We start from the raw sequence: 20,277 nt of genomic DNA, 5'->3' as shown, positions 1-20,277 counted from the left end.
TTGTGAAACTATGAATGATTGAGATAACTGTTTGATTACAAATTTGAAGTTACTAAAAATGCACACAAGAGTAACATCACTTTAAAATATAACTTAAGTAAAAGTAATTGAATAAAGTTTTTTCCCCTTTTTTAAGAGTAAAAAGGGATTCACACAAGAACTACTCTAGTAATGAGGAATTATTTAAACATATCAATATCTAACTTGCCCTTAAGTTAATTAATTTTACTTATAAAGCTTAAATTGTCAACAGCGGAGCAAGATGCAAGACAGGTTTTTAACAAATACTTAAAATAAAAAGACGATATTAAAAGGTGATATTTTATTTGGAAATTATTCAACATTTGATATAATTTTAAAAGATTTAAATGATCCAAAAAAGAACCAAAGTAAGCAAAACTATATGTCCAAATTCTGGTGTTTTCAAGGATATAAAAGAAATTTCTGTTAATTTCTGCAACTTACATTGTACCGATACTTTTGTTTTAGAAAACGACTGAATCAGTACGAGCAGGTTGGTTTCTGGGTAATTGCTCTTCACTGACACCTGTGTCTTTTTCAGCGTGTAGCTGGACTCGAGGTTAACAACTGGACATAACCAGTTTTAGAGATCCCATTGAGTTGAATCTGAAATATTTAACATGGGTAAACTGCACTTTTACGTCCTTGGCTCTCTGCGAGATGCCCCCCGTCAGTTCATTTGGTATGTCCCGAAAGCCCACAATCAGCCATTTAACTCCTAAAAGCGACACCCTCCTAATTAGTCTGTTCGCTGATTTATTGCAGTAAATCCAACCGGAAGTGCTTTCAGGCTTACATCCCGCTGCCCCTGCCAGGGCAATTGGTCGTTTTCGGCCTTGGAGAGTGGCCAAGCAGAGAGACTTCTGTCTCAGTCGAGGTCGTGGTGAGTGAAAAAGTCCAAGCCCAAGAAATAGGAACGTTGTCTTCTCAAGTGAAGTAAGTAAGAAATCAATATGTAACTAGTACAATTATAAAACTGTCTTTTTTTAATCAGTTTTTTGGAAGAAAAAAAAAAAAACCTTTCTAAACAGGTGTCTCACCTGGGAAGGTGAATGGAGGGAGGACATTGTTACAGTTGGGGCTGAGAGAGGCAGGAGAGGAGTGTATGGCAAGATTGTGTTGAGAGTCTATGGAGAGGTAAGCTCTAGAATGAAATACTTGCTTAATTATTAGAGTAAACCATTTTATTTTTATGTTAGTGATTTGTGTGCAGGAGAACAGCAGGGTCACCAGCAGTACACCCCAGGCTCAGAGGAAATGTCTCCTCTCGGAGCAACACAATGCCACAGATCTGTCTGGCACATTGCATCCAAGTGTGGAAAATGAAACCGTGAGGGAGAAGAATTGGCTTTTACTATCTGTTTGCAGTTTTCATTTCACATTTGACAGATGTTTAGGTAAGCCAAATCTTTACAGACCTCTCCCAACTCCTCACACCTGGGCGACAGTGTTTGCTTTGCTGAAATCCAAGTTAATAGAACTGACAGCAGTGACTCTGCTCACCCCCCAGTTTGGCCTACAGTGAGTATGAAGCTGTAAAATAGCATAAATGCTTGAACGACGTATTGAGTAACTGTAGGAAGTCTGATGTGAAAGGAAAAGACACCCAGACGCACAGTCATTAGCAGGAGAGGCTGTTTGACCTGGAGCTGTGAGGGTAATAATGATCTCGGAGATGACACGGGCCGAGCCTCGACCCCCGTCAAAAGGAAACTGTCCCGGATGAACAGCCAAGAGGAAATGTGTGTGCAGATCAAAAGCCAACGCAGACAAGGTCGGTGGCACCCACTTAACAGCCATTACGTTCACACACGATCTGATGAAAAGTTGTGATCTCAGTTTCAGCGCGTCCGTCAAAACGCTGGAGTCACACCATGTGTCTGAGTGACCCCGACACCGCCGTTCTCGTTGGGGGGGAAACGGCGGATCAGAGCTACTGCGCAGACTCTCTGTGGAAGCTCGAGCTGGGTCAGAGGAGTTTGTCAGCTTCTGGGAGCAAACGGAAGCTCAATAAATGAAGCAGAAATACTCCTTGCAAATAAAATGCTTTTATTTGACTTGTATTCAGACGGTGACTTCTGGTTTCCAATGAGCTCCGCTGCCTCTGAAGCTGAGCCTACATGTGCTCGAGGACACACTGCCACCTATGACCCGGACTCAAAGGCTGTCTTTGTATACGGTGGCCTGAGGGAGAACCAGCGCTACAATGAGCTCCACATCCTTAACACTTTGACCTGGAAATGGAAAAATGTCACTGTGGGTTTGACTCGCATGTTGCTCTGAGCTATTTTCTGTTATCACTGTGTATATGAATGAAAATATGTTTGCAAATGTATCCCTTTTTTTAAGGCAAAGGGAAATGTGCCACATTTGGCGTACCATTCAGCTGTGTTTTACAAGAAAGAGCTGTTTGTCTTTGGAGGAGTTCAGCCAAGCCGTTCCTTGGGGGATAAATGCTGCACTAATGCTTTGTACATATTCAACCCAGAGTATGAACTGTGGTACCAGCCCATTGTGGACGGGGACAAGCCTTTGGCTCGATTCGGGTCAGCCTTTTTGCAACAAAATCCCCTTTTTTCTTAGCATGTTTGTAGTTTTTGAAATGTCGTCCTTGCTTGCTGAACAGGCACTCGGCCACACTTCTTTCTCAGAAGCTGGTCATATTTGGTGGACAGAAATCGGCCGCCTACCTCAATGATCTTCATGTTTTGGATCTAGGTAAGGACTTTTGTGTGTGTGCTGAAGATCAGAAAAATGTCTGTTTGACTTTTCTCCTCTGAGTGAAGGATTCATGGAGTACACAGCTGTGAAGAGTGCCAACATGCCGCCGTTGCCTCGAGGGTGAGTGCGAAACTAATCAACATTGATAAATGTCACTGATGTTGCCATCTGGGTCTTATATTTTTAGGTTTTTGGATAGAAAAAAAAATTTATTAGTGGTTTGATATCCACACACATTTTTGTGGGAATTTCGTACATTTTTTCTTCTGATCTGAAACTCTTGAATGCAAACAGGTTTCATGCGGCACTCCCCGTGTCTGACAACAGGATTCTGGTGAGCGGAGGCTGTAGTGCAGTGGGAGCTCTCCAGGATCTTCATATCTTCAATATGGGTTTGTAGTGATATTTCATCAATAATTCCCTTTTTCATAGTATGTTTCTGATCCAGCTTGGACAGTGAAGGATGACTGTTTTCTTTTTAGACACCTGCATGTGGAGTTCGGTGGCATCGCCTCTGCTTTGCTCCAAGCCTCGAGCTGGACACAGCATGATCGACTTGGGCAGCAGAAACCTAACTGGTGTTAAGGGGAACACGCAACACGGAAACCTCAATCTGCTGTGTTCTGTGCTGGTGTTCGGGGGCTCAGACTGCTCTGGTACCTTCTACGACGACACAGTCAAGTGCACTGTGGAGATTAGTGTTGACAAGTGATCATTTCAGATGGAAGCTGATTTGTGTGAAATGGAAAATTGTTTTATTTGAATCCTAAATGAATTCCTTCTGTTTTTAGGCAGACGTGAAAGCTGTAATCCTTGAGGCTTCGCAGTTTGCATAACAAATCTCACACCTGGTTGTTTTACATATGTATTTTATTTTCTTTACATGTATTTATGAATGATTAAACACTGTGACAAACTACTAATATATATGACAAAATCATGTTGTTGAGGTTTACTTTTTATTAAATGCTGGATTTCTCAGTTCCGTTTATGCTTGAAGATTAGCAGGTGTATCTGGCTGATGAGACGGGTGGCTCACTTTGAAGGCTTCAAGCTCAAGTAAGGTCTCATTTATCTTTCTGATGGTTGGATACTGCCCAATGTCCACTTTGAACCTGCAGATATGTAGAAGAAATGGTCAAGCTTTAGTATTAAGAAAATGCCTGCACTAAAAGTCGGTATGGACTAAAAAAAGTTTTATTTTGAAATTTTGTGTCTTTTACAAACCTTTCTGCGTTATAGACTTGTGGAACCAGACAGATGTCTGCCATGGAAATCTAAAAGACAATATAAAAATGTTTTGCTGTACATTTCATTTTATTATGGATAAAGATGACCTTACCTCATCCCCTACACAGTATTTCCCAGAAGTTTCCTTCAGAATTGGCTCGAGAGCTGTTGTAAAAGAAAAAGCACGCGTGAACCCTACTACCAACACGCTTCACGGTCAAACCTTTAAAAAAAAAAATTAAGATTGATTCTACATACCCTGAAAACCACGATTAATGAAGTGCTGACCCCATGGAACCTTCTCTTCTCCTACTTTCTGGAGCACGGACAAATTCTGAAACATTCACACCATTTATTACAGAGTTTGTAATCCAGTGTAGAGAAGTACAAGACTCAGTTTCCGGCTCACCTGGATAGGCTGTATGCCTGAGGCAATGAGGTCACTGATCATCCGAACTTTGGCACGTGCTTTTGGATCCACAGGAAGAAGACAAGGTCCCGGCCTAGTCTCATCAATGTACTGAATCACCGCAAGCTATATGAAGAGTTTGATTTGAAAGAAGCACTTGGTTATTCTAAAAAAAGAAAAAAAAGGGGGGTGGGGTCTCAGTGTATTTGGACTTACTGACTGACAGAGGGTGATGCCATCAATTTCCACTGCAGGCACTTGCTGCATGGGGTTTAATTTGCTGTATTGCTCTGAGCGCTAGGGCACATGGGAGACTTTTGTAAGTTTTAAACAAGAATTATATGTAAACATTTATACAGAGAGAGAAATCTGAAACAAAATTCTTTCTTTTAGAAATAGACTTCTACTCTGAAACTCTACTGTTTTCCTAATAGAGAAAGCCTCATACAGCTCAAACATCTGCAGGAATGTTTTCTTTCCTTGAGAAGTCAGCATTTTACCAAACGGTGAGCTCTGCTGTCATGTGTCATCTGCTTTGTGATACCTGCTGGCCTCCATCTTTGATCAAATTCACTGGAACCAGGTTATATTCAATGCCTTTGAGAGCAAATGCTGCACAGAAAATACTAGTTATAATAGTTTTTCACATCAATGCGATGAACAGCAAAAGACAATGTTTCTGCCATGACTCACCAATGCGAACCCTCCAAGAGCATGAACTTCTGAAGTAGCTGTAAAGCACAGGCTATAAAAATACAACAAAAGTGGTTAAAAACGAGTCAAGATGAAAAAATCTGAGTTAAAATAGAAGTGATTCGTTTTCCCTTCCCTAAAAAAAGTCCTAAATCACCTTGGTTGAGGGTTCCATAACTTTATAAGCTGAAGATTTCCTCAGCTTGATGGAATAAACCTCCCCAAAAAGCAGTTTTTTCTCCCCCAAATTCCAATTCCAGCAGCCAATAAGACAAGCTCCCAAACACCCTCCTACCCACCCTTTGCCCTATGACTAGGCAGAATTCAGACTTCATGTGGTTCCCGTTAAAGAACTGCCTTGTGCTTTCACAGCCAAACATTTATTCAAAAATACATCACTAACTTTACCTTTGCAAGGCAAACGCTTGACAAGTGCATTGTTGGCGTTAAAGGGACTTGATTAAAGAGTACGAGTTTTTACTTTAAATCTGTTAAGTTACAAGAAAATGTAACTTCTTTTAGTTTACTTAAAAATAGTTAGTCTGAACAAGACATATCTTTGGAGAATGTGAAGTTAACGGAGCTTTTTGCATCGCTTTAGCTGTAAAACGGTCAGATTACATAACTTCCGGGTTTGTTGTTTTAAGCCAATGGTTAGCAGAGTTTCTCAATTAAGGCGGGACATCACAAACTGTTACACTGCTATTGGATGAACTCCCAGTCAGACAGCCAATCACGACGCGCTCCTTATGGGTGTGCGAAGGTGTAGCGAATAGCAATTATTCCTTATTCTCGGAGTCCGCCCACAGGTAAATCGTTGAAGTGTGGCTCCAACCTGAGTTCTCTCCTGTCTGGACCCCCGTCCCACCTGTTCTACCGGTCAAGTGAAGTCGGGCTGTGACACATCGTTTGTTCACTATGGCGTCAGCAGCGTTAAGATCAGCGCTAAGGACCAAGGTATATTTTTAAATGCTGAATTTAGTAGAAAGAAGTGCAGACAACTCAGCTTTCATTGGTTAATCTACTGTCACGTGCTGTATGGACCTCCAGGTTGATTTTTAGAGACACTGTATGCAGCAGACTACAATGCAATGTGATCTGACCTTCAAAGGGTTTTTAATGATGATGTGTCCTGCACCGGGACACAACCTTACAGCCCACCTACATGCCGATCAGCATTCAGTCCTGGAGTTCTCTACCAGTCTGTTTGACTTTGTCCCCTGTACTAACTAACTACCCCTAGAGATTGTTCATTAAACCCGTGGGCCTACAAGCTGCAACTGGAAACAGCCGGTTGACTCCAACATACCAGAACTTGGCACAAACGCACATTTATTGTTAGAAGATTTGAAAAGTGACATTTAATAATTTAGATAAGCTGCCTGATGTGTTTCTTTATCAGGTTCCTCTTAGAGCTGGTCAGATGTGCTACTCCTCCTCAGTGGTAAGCGACATCTGCATAAAGGCAGAGATGGAATATTTGATGTCAGATGAAAATCGCACATAATTTTGTGATTTTTCCTTCCAGCCAACTGTTAAACTTTTCATCGATGGGAAGTTTGTTGAATCTAAAACTTCCGAGTGGCTTGAAATTCACAATCCAGTAAGTATTTTGTGGTCTGAACGCATTTAGCCTTGGAGTTTTTGCAGCATATCATGCCATAATTTCCCCATCTCTGTGAACCAAAACACATATTTAGATCATTTGTAATGTTAATATTTGAACAAAATCAACTACAGTTATTAAAAAAATCTTTACGATGCCTTTTGATTTTAACTTGGACGGATAGATCCCCTTCTGTAAGATAAATAGTTTGTGATTAATTCAAGGCTTGGCTAGTTCTATTAGAGGTTAAAGTTATCAAAATAAAATGATGAAAGTATAATTTTCTCCCTTTTTTGTTGTTAATGTATAAATGTGAACATTTACTTTTTGATACAATCATTGTCACTTACCAATTGTTCTCAAGTTTCTTCAATTTGAAATATGACACTTGGTAAAAAATAATCGGGTGATACAACTAATGGGATTAGTTCGTTGTTGAGGTGCATGAATTGACTCTTTCTGACTGTAGGCTACCAATGAAGTCATCGCCCGCGTTCCCAAAGCCACCCACGAGGAGATGTTAGCTGCTGCAGAGTCCTGCTCCAGGTCCTTCCACTCTTGGTCAGAGACCTCTGCTTTGACTCGGCAACAGGTCTTTCTGCGCTATCAGCAGCTTATCAAAGACAATATTGTAAGTGGCATGCACAGAGATTTTAAGGCGCTATAAGATATAACATTTTGCTTTTGTGTTCATTTGAGAGTATACCTCGAGCTGAATGGTTTTTTTTTAGGAGCTCTGCTTTTGTTTCAGAAAGAACTAGCCAAGGCCATCACTGTGGAGCAGGGCAAGACCCTTGCAGATGCAGAGGGAGATGTGTTTAGAGGATTACGTAAGTCTATATTAAACACACATGCAAAGTAGGGCTGGGTTGATTAAAATTGATTAATCGATCTAAATCGATTCAAGTTTAATAAATACATTTTATGCATTTACCTTTCCGGTGACCTAACACATAACTGCAGGAAAGCCAAAGTCCGCTACCTTGATGAAAACCTAGAATTGAATTTCTCATAGGCTGGCTAATGTTAACGCTTGTTCAACATATATTGCTGACTAAATGAAGAGCTTTATATATTCACAGGCATTAATTTTCCAAGTTCTTTTAACCCTTGTGCTATCTTAGATGACCCCACCCATGCATTGACGTGTTCTCCCTACCATGACAAAGGTGGAAATATTTCATGTAATCCATGGACACCAGTGAAGATCACAAATCATTGAAGGAAAAAGGTTCAGTGCACTGTCTAGTGGGTCTAGATGACCCAACTCCCAATGTTAAAGTGCCTAGGATAGCACAAGGGTTTAAGGAAACATTTTGTACTGTAACCAGTGTGGTCTAAAACTCAAATCTTCTGTAATAAAGTGTAATGCAATAGCACGAGCTCCACCTAGTGGCCAGATTGAGACACCCTTCAGGAGCGGCAGAACATAATGATCTGCACATTTTTGTTGGAGCTTTTCCTTTTTACAATTTTACTGTATGTGAACTGCATCAGATTCATATTAATATCTCCCAAAGGTGCAAAGATTATGATTGCATTTTGAATATGTCTAAATGTGTCAACCATGAAAATTCAAATTTGAATCAAATCAAATCAAAGAAAGCATTTAAGAGAGAATCGTATTGATCCAGGCTCTGGTGAGTCGAATCAATCCTTGAAATTATTGATGATGCCCAGCCCTAGTGCATAGTATTGCCTCACAAAAACCAACTTGATGACTTTTTTAAAATCTTAATGTATGGGGTCAGAACATATTTTGGGTCGCCTTTACCCCCCAAGAAACATTGGACTGATTTCTTTGCAGAGGTTGTGGAACATGCCTGCAGCATCACCTCACTAATGCTCGGTGAAACCCTGCCGTCCATCACCAAAGACATGGACACTTACACGTACCGCTTGCCTCTTGGCGTATGTGCCGGCATTGCCCCCTTTAACTTCCCTGCTATGATCCCCCTGTGGATGTTCCCCATGGGCATGGTGTGTGGCAACACATACCTGCTGAAGCCTTCAGAGCGGGTGCCCACCTGCACCATGCTCCTGGCGAAGTTGCTGCAGGATGCTGGCGCTCCAGATGGGACGCTGAACATCATCCATGGGCAGCATGATGGTACGTACGACCCATTTTAATCATTTATTTGTCAGGAACTGTCAGAAAGCATTGGGGGTAAGACATCACAATATGCTTAGTTTAGCCTTTATTTTGTTTAAATGGTCTTAAATCTCCTTGTGATTATATTACTGTAATTTGAAAATGTAACTATGGTTTGATATTTCATTACTTGGCATTTGGCATGTGAGTACCAGTAGTTTGATTTGATTTTTTGATTTAAAATGGTTTATTTCAAGCAATCAAATAAGAATAATACCCCAAAACAATACAATCATCAGTTATACATTTATACAATGACGTATCCAACTTAGGATAAGTTAATTAGTTAAAATCCCATCCTGATCATCTTTTGATCTATTTTAGGTGTTCCCAGTGGTCTTTTAATTATGATTATGCTGTTTATAGCCAAAAAAAGCCTGTGTCGTTTTCCACAACATTTTTAATGCAGAGTGGCAGGAATTCATTAGAAATTTGCCTCTAAGTTGTGAGCGGAGCTGTTAATGCATAGTAAGCCCACCCCAGTTTCCCATCATGTTGTTTACTCTGTCTCCCGCTAGCTTACAGCCCTTCAGAACCCCAACCTAACATAACCGGTGCAACATAAACGGCCTGACGATTGTTGTTTTTATGTCAAAACTACAAGCTTTTTCAAACGGCCTTTCTTCTTCTGGTCCTGATTCACAACAATTGTAATCAAGAAATACCCAGTATCCCAATTTTAAGCTTAATTTTCTTTATACATATCATCCACCATCAGAAACATGTTAAAACACCAAAAACAGGATTTGCATTGAAGTGGGTCTTTAATCAAATTTCCTGCTCACCGATAAACATTTCAATAAAGTGGGATGAACTTAAAACATTTTTTTCTACCTCAGCTGTAAACTTCATCTGTGACCACCCAGCAATCAAGGCAATCAGCTTTGTGGGCTCCAATCAAGCCGGCGAGTATATTTATGAGAGAGGCTCTAGAAATGGGAAAAGAGTTCAGTCTAACATGGTAAGTACCTGCTGGAAATTGCCACCAACATCCAGTAGATGGCAGCATTGGTTAACAGGTTACTGTTTGTGTTTTTATTCCCCGGCTTCTGCTGTAGATCTCAAAAGTTTAATGATCTGTTTGCAGCTTTGAGTCAGAAAAAAAATGTGAACTGTGTCATTTATTTAATCACTTTTGTTTGTGTCTTTCAGTTCTCTGATGAGTTTCTAAAACATTTTCAGTTGTGTGATTCTCTGTTAGAGAGACTCATCGCCTTAAATAAGCAGGCACAACCAGGGTCACAGAACAGAACGCTGACCACTTCTTGTTTACTGCAGGGCGCCAAGAATCATGGTGTGGTGATGCCTGATGCAAACAAAGAGAACACTCTGAACCAGCTCGTCGGCGCGGCGTTCGGGGCAGCTGGTCAGCGCTGCATGGCTCTGTCCACAGCAGTTTTGGTGGGAGAGGCGCGGAACTGGTTGCCGGAGCTGGTGGAGCGAACAAAGGCTCTGCGAGTAAATGCAGGTGCGGCACCCCAATGTACGGTCTTTCATCTCTGACTCCCCCCTAGACCTTCTCTCACACGGACCTTCGGTTCAGTCATGTCGGGGCCACCCATGTCGGCATAACCTCACCTCTTGCTTTACTCTCTGTTGTAATTTCACTTTGGAGTCAGCTGGGAGTGAGGGTTGGTTGAGTCAGTCAAGCTGAAAATTTGCGGCTGAATCTGTGGTCCAAGCCTAAATGTTGGTTCAGACCATCAAACCCTTTTGAGAAGAAAAAAAAAGATGTGAGGTCAAAAAGAACGATTCCCTTCATTTATAGCGCTGTGGAGTTGAATATTGAGTATACACAGAAAAGCTGCATGCAGCCATTTTGGTGGGAGGGCCTCAGGGTGCCACTTGTGCTGTTTTATTTTTGTGGGAAAGAATCCAAATGTCATTGCCTCTAACGCATTGTTTCTTGTAACTGTATTTTTGAATGTTCTTGGGGGCCTGCCAGGAGACCAGCCGGGTGCAGATTTGGGGCCTCTGATCTCTCCACAGGCTAAGGAGAGAGTCTGCAGCCTGATCCAGAGTGGTGTAGATGAGGGAGCAAAGCTGGTCCTCGATGGCCGGAACGTCAAGGTTAAAGGTTACGAGAATGGCAATTTCGTAGGACCCACAATTATCAGCGGCGTCACGGTACGTGGGCTCCCCTCTTCAGCAAACGTCAACCGAAACCTATTTAAAGAATTTTGCCAGCAGTTTCTGTTTGTGCTCTCACAGCCTGAGATGAAGTGCTACACTGAAGAGATCTTTGGACCGGTGCTTATTGTTCTTGAGGCAGACACCCTGGATGACGCCATCCGTTTGGTCAACAAGAACCCCTATGGCAACGGCACAGCCATCTTCACCACAAATGGCGCCACGGCGCGCAAATACACCCATGAGGTGGACGTGGGCCAGGTGAGCGGCCGCCGTCCTCCAAATGCGTTCCTCTGTTTTGGGAGAAGGGAGGCATTCACATCCCTCTGTCATGTCTGCTCCTCCAGCAGCGAGCACATCCCATTTCTTTTCTTTTAATCCTTTTCAATGTCACGTATTACCTTGTTTGCTCCTAACCTAAAATACACACCTGGAGCAATACCGTCTCCACTTCCCCTTCCACTAGAGCTCCAAATAGCAATAGCAAATATGTGTATTTTACAGGAAAACAGGGGGGGCAAAGATACATTTTTCCAGTGAAGGAAAATCTCCTATTGAAACTCAAAAGGGATTCCTAAGACCCTGTTTAGAAGGATACACCGATGTGGCCAGCCTTTGCCCTATTTGTTTGACTTTGGAGCCCAGTTATGTCCTGTGTTTGCTGTTCACATGTCGGGGAATGTGTTGTACGCCATGTGCTGCACTCTGCTCCAAACCTCTGCAACAAACATCTACTTTTCTTTTCTTTTTCTTTTTTCCTCACTGCATGTAGCTTCACTAAAAGCCCCGAGTGTGCCCAAATTTATTCCCGCCCTTTCAAACATTCTAAACCAACCATGCCTCTAAAGCCTTCAAAACAGTTTTATTTAGCTTTCCCTGCCTCTCATCAGCTCACGCCGAAACTCTCAAACTGGCAAATGTGAGCCAGAAGTCGCACTTTGTTTAGTGCGAGCATGTAGGCTCGTTGCTTTGAAATTGCACGTGTGCTCCACACCTTTCATCAGCTACGGCACGCTCATCCCGGCAATTTACTATGTTTGAATTGTTGTAACCAAGCTTACTCTTGGAAAAATGAAGATGGGGAAAAAAAAAAATGCTTGTCAACAGGTTGGAGTAAATGTACCCATCCCTGTGCCTCTGCCAATGTTTTCCTTCACTGGATCCAGAGGATCCTTCAGAGGAGACACCAACTTCTATGGAAAACAAGTAAGCATGCCATCAAAACATCTTCTTATGTGGAGGAGCAATACAGCAAGTTATTCATTGACCAACATGTTTTATTTTTTTCTTCAAATGATCTCATCAGGGCATCCAATTCTACACTCAGATTAAAACTGTCACCTCTCAGTGGAAAGCTGAAGATGCCACCTTGAAAAGTCCTGCAGTGACCATGCCTACAATGGGACGCTAAATACTTCCATCTGCCACACACCTATGTCAAACATTAGAAAATGTATATAGATGTTGTGAAACACTGGACTTATTCAAACGGTAAATTGCAACTTTTATTCTTGTATTTTATCAATTTGAATCCCCATAAATACAATATTTCAAGAAAACAATTGTTCAGAAATGTCTACATCTTTTGCATTTGTGGACAGAGTATTTCTGATTTGAAAAGATTTAAGAGACAGTACTGACACTAATGATGTTTGAAAGGTGAAACACTTAAAATTGGTTTCAAAACAGACCTTATATTTTCTGACAAACTTTCTCTGGAGGGAAAAGTAAACAATTCCTCACATGACAGAGGCTGCACAGCATAAGAAAAGTGCATATCCAGCAAGGGTGTGTGAGACTCAAAGAAGAATGGTCTCAGGCGCCTGGAAGGGTGATGGTTGCCGGGCAGAGCTCCTCTAATTCTCGAGACAGTCATCATTATGCAACTGTCTTGATAAATCACATGTAAGCACAGACATTTTAACAGCCACTGCTTTTTTCTGCTAAACATGCAATGTGGGACCAATAAATCTACACAGGCTTCTAAATTGCAAAGATGAAGTGCAAAGTTGTGTCCTTGAACATTCCTTTTGAGTCTTACTCGGCAGCATCTGTGCCATTTAAGCTGTTTTGCATCTCGCAGGAGGGACGAGGAGACGAACGTTGAACGAGTTTCCTATCGGGGGATAACAGAGTTGCAATTAACAGGAGACAAGATGGAAAAATTACGGTTTATAACATCGTGATGCATATGTGCTGAAGACTGAGGTGCCCTAGAGGTTAATCTGGGTCGATGCTGCTTACTGACTCTTCAATTGCCAAACGCTCCCTGTTATTCTGCACAACTTGATGCCAGACCACTGCTAACATGAACGTACTTATCCACTTGCAAGTCTTACCCCTTACATCCAGATCCCCTGCACACTCGTTTTTTTGAAAATCATGTTACCAGCTGCTCTCCGACCACAAGTGTTCAAAGAAACAAAATAAAGTGCTTCTGCACGTGAAAAGGAACCAATGGGCTGAAAGAAAATCGACGTGACCAGATGTTTGTTTCCAAGCACACGACTTTGTGGCTGAGCCTATTTTTACTATTGTGCCCAGACTCTTTCTTCATTCTTTTTAAGCAGCTGTATGGAAAAGAAAATTGGTTGAAGTCTAACTTATGTTTTATGATATCCTCTTCTGCTGAGAGAAGGCCTGTTTAAAACATTAAAAAGAGGGAGGAGTCAGATGGGATTCAGCCTGAACCGATGAGGTGGTGTCACTCTGCTTTCTTCTTCTGTTAGCTGATGGAGTTTGAGGTAATTTTTGATGACTACGAATGAAACTTTAGAGCATTATCTGGGATGACATCAGTGATCTAAGTCAAATCTGAGCAAGTTAGTGGGATGTTTTATTACCTTTCTGTCTGTTCGTTCATTTTAGCAAAGAGGAGTCTGAGCACTTGTTCCTTTTGCTCCCAAGTAAGATCTGAGACTTTGACTTCATTTTCCAGAAGATGAGAGCTACAAAGAAGAGGAATCAAATCTTTAATTGCACAAAATTAAAGTCTCGGTTTAGTTCAGATGACACATATGACCATTTCTGGTTGAATAGGATGTGGGTTTACCATTTTCCAGATGCCTCCATGTCTGCATATACATGGTTGGTACTGTTGGGACTTTTATGGAAGGTGCAGATGGGTGGGAACTCTATCTTTCCTGCTGTGGCTTCTCTGAACCTCCAGCTGTAAGCCTGTTTGCTCTCCTTTTTGTACCTAAACCTGCTGGCAGCGATTTCGTGCCTAACATGATCCAGTGCCTCATAGAAGAACTCTTCCATCTCTTTGCGCTTCTTCACAACAGTGCTCGCCAGCTGCTTTAGGCCCTGCATCTCCCTCACTCGCATGGCCAGAACCCTCTGCAGTTTATCCATCTCCACCTCTTTTGACTGGATGATAACTAGGTTCTTCTGCTCCTTCTCCTCCTGTTGCTGAAGCTCTTTAGACTTGAGGTCCAAGGCCTCTTCCAGGGAAGCAATCTTTGCTGTGAACTCAGAAAGTTTCTGGTTTTTGTGTTCAATGTCAGCCAGGTTCTTCTTAATGGTCATCCCAAGCATTTCCTGGGCGAGAGGCAAAGTAGTCAAAGAGATGAGCCCAACATTTGTTTAGATAATCAAATCTTATTGGACAGTAGAAATCAGTTATGTCTGTGCACTAGATGTCTGTGCTACATACGTATTGGAGGGGTAAGATCAATGAAACCTAAATCTGTTTGCCTAAGAAATCAGCGCCAGAAAATGACAAGGCTAACGCTGACTTCGATCCCAGATAGCAACAGAAACTCACCACAACCACTGACCACTGAGAGGCTGGAGAGCAGTCAGGGGGTCAGGGGTGGGCGAATGCGACCACGAGTAAAACACACTGGGGTTAGCATAAGTAAACAAAACACAGGAAAACAAATTCTGCAGAGATGTGAAGGGATTTCATAGTTAAAAAGTTTGTTTGGGAAGGTGGAACACACTGTCTTTGGACGGCGTGCAGAATAGCTTCCCTGTTGTTTGCTGTCCTTTGGTTTCAACTTACCTTGTTCTGTGCCAGGATGGTGTTTTCTTCAACCAGTGAATGGGTCAGTTTCTTCAAGCCCTCCGCTTCTTTCGTGGTGTTTTTCAGTGTTTCATTCAACTGATCGCGCTTCTCCAATGCAGTTTGCAAGACACCTTCCAGCTGCCTGAATAATTAAGAAAGCAATTGTTTTCCATGAGCCTTGATGCAGAACACGTGGATTTATTTTGACTGGACAGATACGGTACAATAAAGTGGAATACTTAAACAGAGTTGACATGTTTAAACTAATTACCAACCAGCCCTGAAAGCTCACACCAGAATCAATATTGATGTTTCATGAGCTGCGAAAATAGCATAGCAAAGGCGGAGTATATATCATAGGTCTTAAATGTACTCTGCTGGAGTCGACCATCTGTCCTTCCTGTAGTCATTTCAGGGCTGCCTGAGGATGTGAGCATTGGCTCAAGTTATGTATACTGTCAGGAACATGACAAACCAGTATGGTCACGAAATTAACACCGGCTATGGTTGTGTGTATTTATAAATGTAAAATACTCCATGTGAGTACATTATTATTTTTTTGCATGACTGAGCAGTTTAAGGAATAAAATTAGCACAGTGGCGGAAAGTCACTTACTCAATGGCTTCGCGGTGGTCCTGCTTTAACAGGACTTCCTGTAAATCGCATCGTTCCATAGTCTCCCTTACCACACACTCCTGCAAAGAAAAACATACATCTTCCTTTGTTTTCAAATCACTAATTTTATTTATTATAGACAATTTAAACACAAGTACATATTTGGCAAAAAAGGACACTTTTAAGACTCAAATACCTTTTCTTTCAGGCATTTTTCCTCCATTTCAATGAGGTTTTCTTTGTGCTTCTTGTCAGCAACAGACATGGTTTCTTTCACCTACAAAAAAATTGGAATAATGGTTTCATTTTCCAATTTGTCCTGCAGAGATTTTATCATCTTGACCACTCACATTTCTGAGTTCTTGTTCCAGTCGAGCTTCCCTTTCCTTCAGTTGCTTTACCTTCTCTTGAATGATGTTTAAGTCTCTAGTCTTTGCAGAAAAAAAAAAAAGTAATGTACAAACGGAGTAAAGTGGAAGCAAAGGTTTTCTTCAATGGCAGAAGGAAGAAGAAAGAAAATGGGATAAGCACTGCTGCAAGCCAACTTGAGCACACATCAGTCATGGTAAATGCCTCAAGATGCTACTGTGGAGAAGCCAGTCTCTGCAGAAATGCGACAAAGTGACCAAAGTCATGAAAGACTAGAAAAACATGCACCCGCAAACACGGACATGATGACAAAATGAGAGGTTATCAACCATCTGATTACAGCGGCAGGCCTAATCGTTCTTCTTCAGATAACCCTGGAAATGTTCATGAGTAAAGCAGTACTTACACAAGCTGGCCTTGCATCTTCTAATTTTTACATCATGGGATCAATCAAATTGAAGTTTTCCAAAAATATTCCTGAGTTCAAAGTCAAAAACTGACTGCCTGGTTAAATGTCTCTTATTTCACTATGTTCTGTAATAAAAATCAAAGCAAGTTTTCCTTCACAATGAGCCTGTAGAGAACAAAAGTCACACCTTTAAAGTCAAGTGTAAGGTTTTTCCGACATATATGGTAAATTTGTATATGTCCCAAAAAAGGTTGTTACAAGTTGGTCCAGACGGGCCTCATTTTTCATCATCAGAAGTGTGGGCTATGGTGAAGGAAAGAGTGGACGATGGAAAACAGCTGCTAGCAAAAGAAGAAAAGGGTTTTTCTGGCCCTTTTGTCATGAAAATTTCATGGCTTTCGCTTAACCATGGGAAGGAGAGGTCAGTGAGGGTATGAGTCAAAAAAAAGGTCCTTTGGTGTATGTTATGTAACCTAAAAAAAATGGCATTCTCTGCTCAAACCCTATGTGACAGGTGAAGAATGGTTAACACATCAAATGAAGAAGTGTGACAGAATTTTTTTCCTCCTAACCAAGCACATTTAAATTGTGCTATTTTTTTGTGGTCTCCGACGTGGATTAAAATAACTTCACACTATGTAACTAGGAATGCTGGGCTTTGTTTTTTTTTTTCTTCATTTTATGATTGCTTTGTTTTGCATAATGAATGTCAAGATAATTACACACAAGACAGCTGTTAAGAGACAGCGCAGCACATTTTTGAGATGCTATACATTTAAAATGTGCTCAATAAATTACACAGTTAAGTCACTGTAAAGATGGGACAACATCGTTTTTTTTTTTTGTTTTTTTTTTTAAAGAAAAGTGATCAGATGACTATGAGGACAACCAGAAACTTGCTGAGCTTTTATGAAGCAATCTTATCCCATGATGAGGGGCTGGACAAAAGATCCAGGGCTATAAAAGTTTGAAAAAATATTAAAATCAATCACACATGGCCATATATGAAACAGAGAGAAAGTGGCATGAACTAAGCAAGGGCCTATAAAATAACAATCAAGCGATGTGTGAACAAAACTTTAGATCAGGCATGTCCCAAGTCTGGCACATGATCAAACGCGGCCCAAGTTCAAATTTCCACCGATCTGCAGTCTCCTTTCATAAAATCAATAATATGCGGCCCCAAAAAGTTAGGTGTACAATTTCTTGATGGTGGTTGGCCAAATTGCGTTTTAAGGTGTCGTAAACCTGTGGCAACGGTCGTTCGACCCTTCTGTAACACTTTTAAGCTCTTTTCTAAAATGTCAACTGTGAATAAAATTAAAAGGTTGTTGGCCATTGCTTCCAGGACAAGGGGAAATTGACTTTTTTTTCTAGCTGTAATATGAGACAACTGTGTCTGCCTTATATGCCAAGAAGCTGTGGCTGTTTCAAGAGGGATTACCAGACAACACATGCAAACCACGACAACTGATAAAAAACAGTGCAAAAAATTGACAGTGACAGTGATTTTGGTAAAAACGCATTTAGATTCATTGTTTTCTTTGCGAAGAAATACAAAGGCTTCAATTGCAATAAATAATGCATTTAATGTTATCAAAATAGTTGGGTGGAATGGTAGGCCTTCAGTTTTGATCTTGCCAAATCTGGCCCTGTTTGTAAAACGTTCGGACACCCCCAATTTAGATGCTTTGACATAAAAGGAGATGACACCTAGTGAGGCAAATTAGAGCAGTGTCTGATTAAGAATTAAAAGGACAAAATAGAAAACAAACTGTTTCAAGATGCAAAAAATCATATACACCCAGTAACCGCAAATTACAGATATTTAAGACAAATAATACTTTTACAAGTTGCCTAAACTACTGTGTGATTGGTCTTCTTGTTTAGTCATTGAAAGAGTTAATAAAATGTAATTAAATTCCAACTCACCATGTTGTTTTTCTCTTCAAGTGAAAGCGCCTGATGTCTTTGCAGGTTTTCCTCCAGCATTCTAATCTGTTAAAAGATCTGGTGTGTTCTAATTGATTAAATTTAACTTATTGGTCTAATAATAAAAATGACTTCTCTACCTTCTCTTGTTTTGCAGCCATCTCTCTCTCCCAGTGACCGCTGACGTCGACAGAGTCTCTCTCCGCGCGGAGTAATTGATTAATGAGCCCCTCGTTGGCGCGTGCCAGGTTGTGGCTGGCCTCCCGGTACTCTGTGAGGTCCTGGTTGGTGGCCTTTAATCTTAACTCCCAAAGAGCGGCATTGGCTCTGGCCGTCTCCACGTCCGACTCTTTGTCTCCTTTGGACTCGTGTTTGCCGTCTTTCTTTCCTTTTACTTTGCTGTGACAAAGAGCGGCCTCTGGTTTATTTACCATGAATTAACAGAACACATCAGGCCTAGAATTCACACTCACCCGCCTTTGACGCGTTTTGTTTTGGAGGTTTTTGTCGGCATCACTGCTGCAGTTCTGCAAGGGGCCCACTGACGCTGTGAATGTAGGACACTGTAGCTGTCAGTGTTTGTTGGGCTGCAACCATGGAGACGCTTTGGCCAATTAACAAATACATGGAGCCCTTATTCTATTAATATTAAATTGACTATTTTTCTTTTTCTGCATTTACTTGTTCTGTTTTAAATTGTTACATTTGATTTTTCTGTCTTAATATGATTTATTCTTCACAACAGAACAGTATTTATTTAATTAGTTTATTTATAAAATAAATAAATAAAATGTTCAGGCACATTAAGCAGTGTTGTGGCTAGAACATTTTAGAAGGGGGCGGAAGGGGGGTAGAAGACTTTGGAAGGGTGGCAAATGATAGCATGATATTTTAATTTAATGATAATTTAATGTTATTTTTGGGCACTGGTGGTCTTACTCCCTGTAGCGCAGCCCCTGACTTTTAAAAAACCGGCATTTGGAAGAGAGGCCTCAGATACCTCTCAATTGTTGCTGTGAAAGCTATCCATCACATGACCATAGATCTTAATCCTGGATAAACGTGCAGCACCATGAGGAAAAACCTTATCAGTAACAGTTTTTAAGGCTAATAATGGAAAAAGTCCATTAGGAATTGATATTAAATTGGATTATGATGGAAAAATGCTGAGCCTCTCAAAAGTTATATTTAGGTTATAAAATACAATTAAACACCAGTGTTTCTGAAGTGAGTTCATGTCAGTGATGTGTTTAGCTGGTGTGGATCACATAAGTCATTAAGTTTAACTAATAATCCCCAATCCATTTGCTGCTGAAAACCAGAAAAATGTCGACTTAACTCATACTGTATTGGGACAAAAATGCATTATTTGGTTTGGCAGAGTTTTCATGCTGGGTACCCTTCTTGACACAACTCTGCATGTTATCCGGGCTGGGGACTGTGTGTGTGGCTACATAGTTAGGCACAAACGCAAAGGGTCTTGCCCAACGACCCACTGGAGGAAGCTCATCACCCCCCCCTGGGAATCTAGCCCTGGTTTCCCATGTGCCAGTCCTACACAACAAAGGACAATTATGCACAGATTCTGAGCTTTTGTGTGATTTTTCAGAGATGTTCTTTGTAAGTAAGGTGGGAATCCATAGTGATTTAGAGATTTTAAATACTGTCAAGAGTTTTGGCAAGAAAAGCTTTTTTTTATTTATTTGAAATATTGCAAACAATTGGTTTAGTTAAGTACTTCATTAAAAAAGTGAAAACCTAAATATTAATTTAATTGAGACTACAGTTCTTATATGTTTTAGTTTAATGAATTTATCCTAAACAATAGGGGTGTACTGATTAATCCAATTAATTAATAAATCTATTCATTTTGCAACACTGTAAATTGCATTTAGACATTTTTTGTTCTTTTAGTGTATTATTGTAATTCAACTGAACAAGCTCTTGGTGATGTTGTTCATGTAAATTAAAATTTAA

At 40.8% G+C, this 20,277-nt stretch overlaps 4 protein-coding genes across 5 annotated transcripts; 2 read left to right on the top strand and 2 right to left on the bottom strand.

The window, feature by feature from the left end:
* Positions 1–517: 517 nt before the first annotated feature.
* On the top strand, positions 518–3,679 carry LOC101165609. The gene is made up of 13 exons (XM_004082574.4): positions 518–703; positions 787–957; positions 1,053–1,158; positions 1,235–1,351; positions 1,438–1,542; positions 1,618–1,795; positions 1,861–1,989; positions 2,090–2,277; positions 2,371–2,567; positions 2,648–2,739; positions 2,808–2,862; positions 3,037–3,134; positions 3,225–3,679. The coding sequence occupies exons 1-13, from the start codon at positions 642–644 to the stop codon at positions 3,452–3,454; spliced, it is 1,728 nt and encodes a 575-aa protein (XP_004082622.1). The 5' UTR covers positions 518–641; the 3' UTR covers positions 3,455–3,679.
* gstz1 (glutathione S-transferase zeta 1) lies at positions 3,603–5,696 on the bottom strand. Of its 2 annotated transcripts, none has more exons than XM_004082315.3 (9): positions 5,483–5,696; positions 5,075–5,126; positions 4,926–4,993; positions 4,598–4,678; positions 4,382–4,507; positions 4,231–4,306; positions 4,085–4,137; positions 3,970–4,019; positions 3,603–3,857 (listed from the first exon to the last, which is right to left on the bottom strand). In XM_004082315.3, exons 1-9 carry the CDS (start codon positions 5,510–5,512, stop codon positions 3,731–3,733), a joined length of 663 nt encoding a protein of 220 aa, XP_004082363.1. In that variant the 5' UTR covers positions 5,513–5,696; the 3' UTR covers positions 3,603–3,730. The 2 variants fall into 2 exon arrangements, with proteins under 2 accessions (XP_004082363.1, XP_004082362.1); XM_004082314.4 differs by lacking the exon at positions 5,483–5,696 and adding an exon at positions 5,232–5,366.
* A 190-nt stretch (positions 5,697–5,886) lies between these two features.
* aldh6a1 (aldehyde dehydrogenase 6 family member A1) lies at positions 5,887–12,957 on the top strand. The gene is made up of 12 exons (XM_004082313.4): positions 5,887–6,031; positions 6,477–6,518; positions 6,603–6,677; positions 7,150–7,311; positions 7,432–7,510; positions 8,488–8,790; positions 9,672–9,793; positions 10,111–10,300; positions 10,778–10,959; positions 11,044–11,223; positions 12,070–12,168; positions 12,269–12,957. The coding sequence occupies exons 1-12, from the start codon at positions 5,993–5,995 to the stop codon at positions 12,371–12,373; spliced, it is 1,578 nt and encodes a 525-aa protein (XP_004082361.1). The 5' UTR covers positions 5,887–5,992; the 3' UTR covers positions 12,374–12,957.
* A 17-nt stretch (positions 12,958–12,974) lies between these two features.
* bbof1 (basal body orientation factor 1) lies at positions 12,975–20,277 on the bottom strand. Its single transcript, XM_023951945.1, has 9 exons — positions 18,441–20,277; positions 18,301–18,366; positions 15,941–16,021; positions 15,787–15,867; positions 15,591–15,670; positions 14,972–15,116; positions 14,015–14,505; positions 13,806–13,910; positions 12,975–13,078 (listed from the first exon to the last, which is right to left on the bottom strand). The coding sequence occupies exons 1-9, from the start codon at positions 18,732–18,734 to the stop codon at positions 13,000–13,002; spliced, it is 1,422 nt and encodes a 473-aa protein (XP_023807713.1). The 5' UTR covers positions 18,735–20,277; the 3' UTR covers positions 12,975–12,999.

This window comes from Oryzias latipes, chromosome 22, assembly GCF_002234675.1.
Source record: "Oryzias latipes chromosome 22, ASM223467v1".
In the NCBI taxonomy this organism is placed as follows: Eukaryota; Metazoa; Chordata; class Actinopteri; order Beloniformes; family Adrianichthyidae; genus Oryzias; species Oryzias latipes.
Note: the sequence above shows the minus strand (reverse complement) of the source record. Positions and strands in the feature narration are given on the sequence as shown.

What these genes read in the sequence shown, in the direction of transcription:
- LOC101165609 (XM_004082574.4), top strand. Translation starts at nt 642, where the DNA reads ATGGGTAAACTGCACTTTTACGTCCTTGGCTCTCTGCGAGATGCCCCC. An exon ending in CAAAAGCCAACGCAGACAAG is followed by an intron (nt 1,796 to 1,860) that starts GTCGGTGGCACC and finishes TTGTGATCTCAG; the next exon opens with TTTCAGCGCGTCCGTCAAAA. An exon ending in TCTGTGGAAGCTCGAGCTGG is followed by an intron (nt 1,990 to 2,089) that starts GTCAGAGGAGTT and finishes ACTTGTATTCAG; the next exon opens with ACGGTGACTTCTGGTTTCCA.
- bbof1 (XM_023951945.1), bottom strand. Translation starts at nt 18,734, where the DNA reads ATGGTAAATAAACCAGAGGCCGCTCTTTGTCACAGCAAAGTAAAAGGA. An exon ending in AAAAATGCCTGAAAGAAAAG is followed by an intron (nt 15,671 to 15,786) that starts GTATTTGAGTCT and finishes TTTTCTTTGCAG; the next exon opens with GAGTGTGTGGTAAGGGAGAC. An exon ending in ATGGAGGCATCTGGAAAATG is followed by an intron (nt 13,911 to 14,014) that starts GTAAACCCACAT and finishes TCTTCTTTGTAG; the next exon opens with CTCTCATCTTCTGGAAAATG.
- aldh6a1 (XM_004082313.4), top strand. Translation starts at nt 5,993, where the DNA reads ATGGCGTCAGCAGCGTTAAGATCAGCGCTAAGGACCAAG. An exon ending in GGCTCTGCGAGTAAATGCAG is followed by an intron (nt 10,301 to 10,777) that starts GTGCGGCACCCC and finishes GGGGCCTGCCAG; the next exon opens with GAGACCAGCCGGGTGCAGAT. An exon ending in CAATTATCAGCGGCGTCACG is followed by an intron (nt 10,960 to 11,043) that starts GTACGTGGGCTC and finishes GTGCTCTCACAG; the next exon opens with CCTGAGATGAAGTGCTACAC.
- gstz1 (XM_004082315.3), bottom strand. Translation starts at nt 5,512, where the DNA reads ATGCACTTGTCAAGCGTTTGCCTTGCAAAG. An exon ending in GCATCACCCTCTGTCAGTCA is followed by an intron (nt 4,508 to 4,597) that starts GTAAGTCCAAAT and finishes CTCTTCATATAG; the next exon opens with CTTGCGGTGATTCAGTACAT. An exon ending in CAGGCATACAGCCTATCCAG is followed by an intron (nt 4,307 to 4,381) that starts GTGAGCCGGAAA and finishes TGAATGTTTCAG; the next exon opens with AATTTGTCCGTGCTCCAGAA.